Source organism: Aedes albopictus, unplaced genomic scaffold, assembly GCF_035046485.1.
Source record: "Aedes albopictus strain Foshan unplaced genomic scaffold, AalbF5 HiC_scaffold_826, whole genome shotgun sequence".
Taxonomy (NCBI): Eukaryota; Metazoa; Arthropoda; class Insecta; order Diptera; family Culicidae; genus Aedes; species Aedes albopictus.
Window position 1 is genome coordinate 1 of NW_026917672.1, and position 11,371 is coordinate 11,371.

At 43.7% G+C, this 11,371-nt stretch overlaps 1 protein-coding gene across 1 annotated transcript; it reads right to left on the minus strand.

Moving 5' to 3' along the window:
• Positions 1-36: 36 nt before the first annotated feature.
• On the minus strand, positions 37-6,054 carry LOC134284792 (uncharacterized; the record flags this gene model as incomplete). The annotated part of the gene is made up of 1 exon (XM_062844072.1): positions 37-6,054. A coding segment is annotated over exon 1 (6,018 nt), but the record flags the coding sequence as incomplete, so codon positions are not given.
• Positions 6,055-11,371: the final 5,317 nt, after the last annotated feature.

Consider the following 11,371-nt stretch of genomic DNA (forward strand, 5'->3'; position numbering starts at 1 on the left):
GTCGAGTGGCAAATACGTCAGAGGCCTTGAATTTACCATACTTTCAGCCTCCACGACCAGTGTCTGCAGCCCCTCGTCGTCTAATTTTCCCTCGGAGTACGCCTCACCCATTGCGGCCTTCACGGACCGTACCAAGCGTTCCCATGCACCGCCCATGTGCGGCGCTCCTGGCGGGATGAAGTTCCACTTCGTGTTGGCGTTCGTGAACGTGTTAGACAGTCCCTGGCTAATCTGGTGTCGCAGTACCCGGTCGGCGCCTTGGAAGTTCGTTCCGTTGTCGCTGAAGAATTCGGCGGGTGAACCTCGGCGACCCACGAACCGACGAACGCAGGAGATGCAGGATTCTGTTGACAGCGAATAGGCGACCTCAAGGTGGACGGCACGTACTGTTAAACAGGTGAATAGCGCGATCCACCGCTTTACGTTGGATCGGCCCTGCTTTACCAGCAGCGGCCCGAAGTAGTCCACCCCTGTGTAAGTGAATGCTCGTTCATGGTGGGCTACGCGTGCAAGTGGAAGAGGTGCCATTGGTGGGATTGCAGGTCGGGCTCGACGGACCTTACATAAAGCGCAGTCGCGAGTCACTTGCTTGACAACCAGTCGAAGTCTTGGGATGGTGTACAGCTGGCGGAGCTCGTTAACTACTGTCTCTGCATTCCCGTGGCGGTATCGCTGATGGAAATGGTGCACGAGAAGCTCTGTGACTCGGTGGTTTCGTGGGAGGATGACCGGATGCTGCACGTTGTAGCAGACATCTTTGGCAGCGCTGATTCGTCCACGCTCACGCAGTACACCGACGTTATCCAACATCGGCATTAGTCGGTAGATTGAGCTCTCCTTCCCTATGGCCTCCTGATCGATTTCGTTCGGTACTTTGTTTGACAGTGCTGCGATCTCGTCTGGGTAGCATTCGAGTTGCACCAGTTTGAGGATAACTTCTTCCGCTGCCCGGAGTTCTGCTTGCAAGAGCTGTCCCGTGAATTTCGGCTGCCTTTTAGCCGAATTATGCAGGAATCGAAGTGCGTATGCTGTCGCTCGTTGTAGCCGGTCCCAGGAAGAAAACCGCTCAAAGTCGATGACTGGTACGAACGAACAGTGGTGAAGGATCGATGCACGCATTTCCTCGGTAGGGGCGGTCGCTCGCTGTTTAGGGCGAGGCCACTCGGTTTCCGGCAGACGAAGGAAGGTTGGTCCATGGAACCACTTGCTCTCTGGGTCAAAGTACGGTCCGCTACCCCATTTGGTAGCTTCATCAGCTGGATTATCCTTTGACGGAACCCAGCGCCACTGGTTTGCCGTTGTATGCTCCAGAATCTCGCCTACTCTAAAGGATACAAACTGTCGATAATTCCTGGGGTCAGCTTTGATCCATCCCAGTGGTACTGTGGCGTCGCACCAGAAAACCATCTTTGAAATGGGCAGACTATGATTCTCCTTGACGAATTTCGACCAACGTACACCGAGAACGCATCCTTGGAGCTCGAGCTTCGGAATCGACCATGGTTTTATCGGAGCAACCTTCGACTTGGCGGCGACTAGGCAACAGCGCGGTTCTCCTCTATCGTCGATTGTGCGCAGATAAATTGCGCATGAATACGCCTCTCCGCTGGCGTCGACGAACACATGGTACTCCGAGTTCTGGTAGGTCTCCCTGGTGGCTTGGTGGAAGTAACATCGAGGGATCCGTATTTCCGCGATGTACCCGATCATCTGTATCCATCTTTTCCACTTCTTGTTAACGTCATCGCTTATTTGTTCGTCCCACTCCATGCCTTCTCGCCAAAGGTCCTGGATCAGGACTCTGCCGTGGATGATGAACGGTGACAGCAACCCCAAAGGGTCAAACAGTGTCATGACGCAACGCAGCACTTGCCTTTTTGTCGGTCGCGTTCCGGTCTGGATCAGTGTTTGCACCTCTTCGCTAAGCTGGGTGGAGAAACTCAACTCGTCGGCTGATGGACTCCACAGCATTCCAAGCACCCTCTCGGACTTCCCACCGTCGACTAAGTTCAGCACCTTGTCTGCTTCGGACTGCACTTCGTCCAGCTGTTCCAGTACTCTACTGCTGTTCGATCGCCAGTTGTGCAGCTTGAAGCCACCGTTTCCGTGTACGTGTCGTACATCGCGTGCCACCTTTGCTGCTTCTTCCTCGGAACCGAAACTCGTCAAATAGTCGTCGACGTAGTGGTCATCGATGATCGCACTCGCCGCCTCGGGATACTGCTCGCGGTGTTGTTCTGCGTTTAAATTTTTAACGAATTGTGCCGAAGCTGGAGAACAAGTGCTCCCGAACGTGGCGACGTCCATCAGGTAGACAGTAGGTTCATCGGACGGCTTGGCACGCCACAAGAAGCGCTGAGAATGTTTGTCTTCCTCTCGGATACGGATTTGATGAAACATCTCCTGGATATCCGAGCTGACTGCCACTCCGTATTGGCGAAAGCGAAAAAGAACCGCCGGAAGGGAGGAAAGCTGATCGGGACCTTTGAGGAGTTGACTGTTCAACGATACGCCGTCTACCTTAGCAGCGGCGTCCCAAATGACACGAATCTTTCCCGGTTTCTTGGGGTTGATTACTGCTCCAACCGGAAGGTACCACACTCTCCGCGGATCGGCTGCTTTCATTTCCGCTTTTGTGGTTTTGTGAGCATAGCCTTTCGCTTCATACTCGGAGACCTGCCGATGAAGATTTTCCTTCAGCTCCGGGTTGCGGTCCATTCGGCGTTCTAGGCATTCTAGTCGTCGCACGGCCATAGAGTAGCTGTCCGGGAATTCCACATTGTCTTGCTTCCAAATCAGGCCCGTTTCGAATCGATTCCCAACTCGCCGGGTCGTTTGTTCTAGGGTAGTTAGCGCTCGTTCTTCCTCCAGTGTCAGTGGAATATCCACCGGACCTGCTCCAGCTGCTTCAACAGCGAAGAACTCTTTCACTGCTTCGTGCAGTGTATCGTCACAGGAACATTCACAAATATGGAAGCTGTAGGACTCGCGATTGTTGCATCCTTGGGGACCGTAGACGCACCAGCCCAGTCTAGTCTTCACCGCCACCGGTGCTGTCCCCTCTCCTTCCCGTACCTTCAACGGAACCGCTAGGCGCAGGTTATCGATACCGATCAGGATCCTGGGTACCACGTTCTCGTAGCTGCTGACCGGAATGCCCTTCAGGTGCTGGTGTATCCTTTCCGCTTCGTCCATTCGGAAAGTTTGCGAAGGCAGTCCCAGGTTGTTCACAGTCCTCGCGTTCAGCAGCTTATGTCGCTTCTTCTGTCCCATTCCTGCGATCTCGATTGTGACCTGTTGCGATCCCTTTTCGGTTCGCGAAGTGTTCCCAGTCCATCGGAGGCATAGCGGGAGCGGGGTACCTTGGATACCCAATGACGTAACCAGGTCGTTTTCCACCAACGTCATATCAGACCCTTCGTCAAGAAAGGCAAAGGTGTCGATCGAGCCGCTGACTCCGTGCAGGGTCACTGGGATGATCCGAAACAACGTCGAAGAGGTAGGTTGACGATGTGTATGGTGTTCCGCCACCTGAATCTGTGGAGCCGATGGCTTTGGAGGTCCTGCCGAGGAGTGAAGTAGCTTATGGTGGCTATACTGGCAGCCGTCAATCTCGCAAACCTTCCGAATACGGCACGCTCTTCGTCCATGGCTGAAGAGACAACTTTGGCATAGCTTCAGTTCCCGAATCCGTCGCCAGCGATCGTCCACCTTTAACTGCGTGAACGCATTGCAATCTCGCAATCGGTGTCCGCTTTTGTTGCAATGCGCACAGTTGAACTGCTTCGGCGTCTCCTTGGAATCATGCGACGAATCTCGTGTTCCGGCTGTCTCCGTCGCATGGGAGTTAACGAACCCCTTATGCTTCGGACGATCACGAGCATTGATGCGCTTCTGCTCCGGCTCGAACGTTGTCACGCTGGTTGCGTCTCGTACAACCGCCGCCATGTAATCTCCGAAGGTCCTTAGATTGACGTCCTGGAAGCCTCGCTTGTATCCCGCCCACATCATCCGTTGATCCGCAGGCAACTTGGCGACGAGCTCTTGGAGAAGTGACGGGTTCGAAAGGTGAGCGCGTTCGTTCGCAGCTTCGATGTGGTCACACAACGCTTGCACCGCCATACCGAAGTCGATGAGTCCTTCCAGCCTGTCGGACTTTGGAGCTGGTATCTCGCGGACCTTCCGTAGTAGCGCGTTGATCAGCAACTCCGGACGTCCAAACCGCAAGCGAAGCGTCTCGATCACCTGTGGCACTGCTGCTGGAAGCACCAACCGACAGCGCACCGTTTCCAATGCCGGCCCGGATAGACTCCGCTGGAGACGAAGCATGTTTTCGCCGTCCGTGTAACCACAGGCGTCTGTGGTGTAGCGGTAGTTGGAGATGAAGATCGGCCATTCAGTTGGGTCGCCGGTGAAGCGCGGAAGTTCCTTAGCCAGGGACTGCCTTGCTGCTAGCTGCTGCTGTGTGGGACGCACTGGATCTGGATGAGGAATGGCTTGACTGTTTGACAAATGACGAGGGGGCAGAGACGAATCAACCGCACGCGAGTGTAGATTACGCGTTTGTAGATGGGTTGAATTTTGTTCAAATTGGCTACTGAACAAGGTCGCATCTCCCGAGCGCGCGAAAGATTCTCGCGGCTGCTCGTGGGAGTTTGTGAGAAGCGAATGCGATTCTCCCGGGCGCGCGTCAAAACGCGGCTGCTCTCGGGTAGTTGGATTATTGGTCGTGGGGCAATTGTTGGAGGAGTATTCGTTTGTATTTACAGAATTATTCAAGGCTTGACGCTTACCTGAGGGTCCCGCATCAATCGGACGCGTTTCGAGTGCTGCGATGGATTGACTTACCGGGGCGCAGCTGGTTTGGCTTGCCGGCATCTTAAGGGGCCAGATGTCCTTCGAAGTGTCGATTCCTCCCACTGCTCCAGCTAGTGAGAAATTCAACTCGTTCTCCACGACCACCGGCAACGTCCGACTCGCTTTCGGGATTGCGCCGGTCTGCTTGTCCACGCGCGTCGAATTTGCTGCTGGAGTTAGGTACTGAAGCTTAGCTTGTCTTAGATTGCTTGTCTCCGGTCGTCGAGCAGCTTTGCTCGGTTCCGCACTTGTCTGGAAACCTTCCAAAAGTGTCCGGCATATCTCTACTTGCGCTCGCAGATCTGCCAACTCTTCAGGTGTTGGATTGGCGCGATGCTCGCATTGCTCAACCCGGTTCCTGAGTTCCCGCAGGGCAGTTTGCGGATCCTTCCTTGCTTTAAGAGATTCCACCGTCCTCGGATCTAGGGCCGAAAGGGGAATCGATACCACCACCGATGAATCCTCCTGTTCAGGTGTTGGATTGGCGCGAATCTCGCACTGCTCAACCCGGTTCCTGAAGGCATCTAGGGGATTTTTTCTCAATTTCAACGATTCCACAGTGCTCGAATCTAGCGCGGAGAAGGGAATCGTTACCATAAGTGGTTCGGTGGCATCAGTCGTTTCGACGGTCGACTGTTTTGATCGGCCAGCAGCCGACGCAAGAGGAGCACCAGGAGGGGGTGGTGTTGGAAGTGCCTTCGATGAAGGGGGCGCTAGTTCGTTGTTTGCGGCACCCTTCGCACCGCTCGGTAGACCACCGCTGCGATGACTTGCTGTTTCCTCCCCGTCCACCACCTTGTCGATCAGCTGCTGTTGCTCGTCGAGGTGACGTCGCTGCAGCTCCAATTCCACACGTACACGCTCAAGTTTCTGCCGCTCCACCAGCTGGCTCAGGCAGATGGAGAAAGCTGACGTCGTACTAGTGCGGCTAGATCCACTGCGCACCGATATCAAGTCGATAGCACTCTGGTCAGCTGTGCTTCGGTCGACCGCGCTCTGCCGGGCGGTACAGTTGCCGCACACAAACGATCGGCTAGCGACGCTGTCGTTGACCCCGGCACACGTGTAGTGTTTCCACACGTCGCATTGGTCACATTGGACCATGTCCTCCGCGCTATCCGGTCGTTGGCAATCCGCACAGTTGGATTCTTGCACATGGTCTCCTCTAGAGCCATCCACGTGGCCGTCCTTATCCATGTCGCCACGAATTTTTGAAGATTGTCAGCGGAGTTTGGGCGGAAAGAATTAAGAAGCGGTCGGTTTTGATAGCGGTTTTGTATTGCTTCAAACTAGAATGTAAATTCAATGGTGAGTATAATGATTTGTTCATATAATTATTAACTTACAATTCGGTAGGCTTTTATTCTCCCACGCCCTCTCGGCTTGGTTCTAACCTCTACCCGGGTTATAAACCTGGATCAAAATTCCTTGATATTATTTGATATTAACACTAATTAATGATTTCTTACTCTTTCTTTCTTTTCAGGTAACTACGGCGGATCAAGGACTTTATCGGACTGACTGCAGACACGACCAGGACTAAACGCTACGTGGATAAATCAAGCAATTAGCATCTAACTATCTCGCGGACAAACCTGACTAACCTTATTCGGGCACACAAATTTCACCAACGTTCGACGCACTATTTCAACGAATTCAATTTCTCTGGTGTAGTTATCACGCTTTTCCCGGACAGAACACTATTAAACGAACTCCTTCTAGCACTTAATCTTTAATTTAATTCACTTTACTGCCTGCTGTAACAGAGCCTAATTTTTCACTTCTGTCTGCTTCGATGTGACAAACTAAAAGAAAGTATGACCGGATGTAGCGTTAACAAGACGTCATCTCCCTGGTGACGTCTGTCACTCGCGATGAAGCGACGCTTTGACAGCTGTCGCACCCCCTTCAGAATTGTGGATAGGCCGGGTTGCCAGCTTGCCGACTCCTGCGCCGACACAGGGATTATTTAAATATTTTTCATAAAGCTATTCACTTCTATGTATGGTTGAGAATATTTTCTATACTTGTTAGAATAATACCCAGATGACTGGGAATTTCTGAGAATCTTTAGGGATTTTCAGGGATTATTTAAATATTTTTCATAAAGCTATTCACTTCTATGTATGGTTGAGAATATTTTCTATACTTGTTAGAATAATACCCAGATGACTGGGAATTTCTGAGAATCTTTAGGGATTTTCAGGGATTATTTAAATATTTTTCATAAAGCGATTCACTTCTATGTATGGTTGAGAATATTTTCTATACTTGTTAGAAAAAACCCAGATGACTGGGAATTTCTGAGAATCTTTAGGGATTTTCAGGGATTATTTAAATATTTTTCATAAAGCTATTCACTTCTATGTATGGTTGAGAATATTTTCTATACTTGTTAGAATAATGCCCAGATGACTGGGAATTTCTGAGAATCTTTAGGGATTTTCAGGGATTATTTAAATATTTTTCATGAAGCTATTCACTTCTATGTATGATTGAGAATATTTTCTATACTTGTTAGAATAATACCCAGATGACTGGGAATTTCTGAGAATCTTTAGGGTTTTTCAGGGATTATTTAAATATTTTTCATAAAGCGATTCACTTCTATGTATGGTTGAGAATATTTTCTATACTTGTTAGAAAAAACCCAGATGACTGGGAATTTCTGAGAATCTTTAGGGATTTTCAGGGATTATTTAAATATTTTTCATAAAGCGATTCACTTCTATGTATGGTTGAGAATATTTTCTATACTTGTTAGAAAAAACCCAGATGACTGGGAATTTCTGAGAATCTTTAGGGATTTTCAGGGATTATTTAAATATTTTTCGTGAAGCTATTCACTTCTATGTATGATTGAAAATATTTTCTATACTTGTTAGAATAAAACCCAGATGACTGGGAATTTCTGAGAATCTTTAGGGATTTTCAGGGATTATTTAAATATTTTTCATGAAGCTATTCACTTCTATGTATGATTGAGAATATTTTCTATACTTGTTAGAAAAAACCCAGATGACTGGGAATTTCTGAGAATCTTTAGGGATTTTCAGGGATTATTTAAATATTTTTCATAAAGCTATTCACTTCTATGTATGGTTGAGAATATTTTCTATACTTGTTAGAATAATGCCCAGATGACTGGGAATTTCTGAGAATCTTTAGGGATTTTCAGGGATTATTTAAATATTTTTCATAAAGCGATTCACTTCTATGTATGGTTGAGAATATTTTCTATACTTGTTAGAATAAAACCCAGATGACTGGGAATTTCTGAGAATCTTTAGGGATTTTCAGGGATTATTTAAATATTTGTCATAAAGCTATTCACTTCTATGTATGGTTGAGAATATTTTCTATACTTCCCAGTCAACCAGTGATCTTATAAGATGTTGAATAGGATGTTAAAGTGGAGGCGATATGCGTACATTTTACATGCGCCTAAATGGAGACATGTACGTATATGGCCTCCACTTTATCATCTTATGCAACATATTATAAGATTGCTGGTTGTCTGGGTTGTTAGAATAATACCCAGATGACTGGGAATTTCTGAGAATCTTTAGGGATTTTCAGGGATTATTTAAATATTTTTCATAAAGCGATTCACTTCTATGTATGGTTGAGAATATTTTCTAGACTTGTTACAATAAAACCCAGATGACTGGGAATTTCTGAAAATCTTTAGGGATTTTCTGGTACTATTCAAATATTTTTTGTGAAGCTATTCACTTCTATTTATGGTTAAGAATATTTTCTGTACTTGTTAGAATAAAACCCAGATGACTGGGAATTTCTGAGAATCTTTAAGGGATTTTCAAGGATTATTTAAATATTTTTCATAAAGCTTTTCACTTCTATGTATGGTTGAGAATATTTTCTATACTTGTAAGAAAAAAACCCAGATGACTGGGAATTTCTTAGAATCTTTAGGGATTTTCAGGGATCATTTAAATATTTTTCATAAAGCTATTCACTTCTATGTATGGTTGAGAATATTTTCTATACTTGTAAGAAAAAAACCCAGATGACTGGGAATTTCTGAGAATCTTTAGGGATTTTCAGGTACTATTCAAATATTTTTTGTGAAACTATTCACTTCTATTTATGGTTGAGAATATTTTTTATACTTGTTACAATAAAACCCAGATGACTAGGAATTTCTGAGAATCTTTAGGGATTTTCTGGTACTATTCAAATATTTTTTGTGAAGCTATTCACTTCTATTTATGGTTGAGAATATTTTCTATACTTGTTAGAATAAAACCCAGATGACTGGGAATTTCTGAGAATCTTTAGGGATTTTCAGGTACTATTCAAATATTTTTTGTGAAACTATTCACTTCTATTTATGGTTGAGAATATTTTCTATACTTGTTACAATAAAACCCAGATGACTAGGAATTTCTGAGAATCTTTAGGAATTTTCAGGGATTATTTAAATATTTTTCATAAAGCTATTCACTTCTATGTATGGTTGAGAATATGTTCTATACTTGTTACAATAAAACCCAGATGACTAGGAATTTCTGAGAATCTTTAGGGATTTTCTGGTACTATACAAATATTTTTTGTGAAGCTATTCACTTCTATTTATGGTTGAGAATATTTTCTATACTTGTTAGAATAAAACCCAGATGACTGGGAATTTCTGAGAATCTTTAGGGATTTTCAGGTACTATTCAAATATTTTTTGTGAAACTATTCACTTCTATTTATGGTTGAGAATATTTTTTATACTTGTTACAATAAAACCCAGATGACTAGGAATTTCTGAGAATCTTTAGGGATTTTCTGGTACTATTCAAATATTTTTCATAAAGCTATTCACTTATATTTATGGTTGAGAATATTTTCTATACTTGTTAGAATAAAACCCAGATGACTGGGAATTTCTGAGAATCTTTAAGGGATTTTCAAGGATTATTTAAATATTTTTCATAAAGCTATTCACTTCTATGTATGGTTGAGAATATTTTCTATACTTGTAAGAAAAAAACCCAGATGACTGGGAATTTCTGAGAATCTTTAGGGATTTTCAGGGATCATTTAAATATTTTTCATAAAGCTATTCACTTCTATGTATGGTTGAGAATATTTTCTATACTTGTTAGAAAAAAACCCAGATGACTGGGAATTTCTGAGAATCTTTAGGGATTTTCTGGTACTATTCAAATATTTTTTGTGAAGCTATTCACTTCTATTTATGGTTGAGAATATTTTCTATACTTGTAAGAAAAAAACCCAGATGACTGGGAATTTCTGAGAATCTTTAGGGATTTTCAGGTACTATTCAAATATTTTTTGTGAAACTATTCACTTCTATTTATGGTTGAGAATATTTTTTATACTTGTTACAATAAAACCCAGATGACTAGGAATTTCTGAGAATCTTTAGGGATTTTCTGGTACTATTCAAATATTTTTTGTGAAGCTATTCACTTCTATTTATGGTTGAGAATATTTTCTATACTTGTTAGAATAAAACCCAGATGGCTGGGAATTTCTGAGAATCTTTAGGGATTTTCAGGTACTATTCAAATATTTTTTGTGAAACTATTCACTTCTATTTATGGTTGAGAATATTTTTTATACTTGTTACAATAAAACCCAGATGACTAGGAATTTCTGAGAATCTTTAGGGATTTTCTGGTACTATTCAAATATTTTTTGTGAAGCTATTCACTTCTATTTATGGTTGAGAATATTTTCTATACTTGTTAGAATAAAACCCAGATGACTGGGAATTTCTGAGAATCTTTAAGGGATTTTCAAGGATTATTTAAATATTTTTCATAAAGCTATTCACTTCTATGTATGGTTGAGAATATTTTCTATACTTGTAAGAAAAAAACCCAGATGACTGGGAATTTCTGAGATTCTTTAGGGATTTTCAGGGATCATTTAAATATTTTTCATAAAGCTATTCACTTCTATGTATGGTTGAGAATATTTTCTATACTTGTTAGAAAAAAACCCAGATGACTGGGAATTTCTGAGAATCTTTAGGGATTTTCTGGTACTATTCAAATATTTTTTGTGAAGCTATTCACTTCTATTTATGGTTGAGAATATTTTCTATACTTGTAAGAAAAAAACCCAGATGACTGGGAATTTCTGAGAATCTTTAGGGATTTTCAGGTACTATTCAAATATTTTTTGTGAAACTATTCACTTCTATTTATGGTTGAGAATATTTTTTATACTTGTTACAATAAAACCCAGATGACTAGGAATTTCTGAGAATCTTTAGGGATTTTCTGGTACTATTCAAATATTTTTTGTGAAGCTATTCACTTCTATTTATGGTTGAGAATATTTTCTATACTTGTTAGAATAAAACCCAGATGACTGGGAATTTCTGAGAATCTTTAGGGATTTTCAGGTACTATTCAAATATTTTTTGTGAAACTATTCACTTCTATTTATGGTTGAGAATATTTTTTATACTTGTTACAATAAAACCCAGATGACTAGGAATTTCTGAGAATCTTTAGGGATTTTCAGGGAT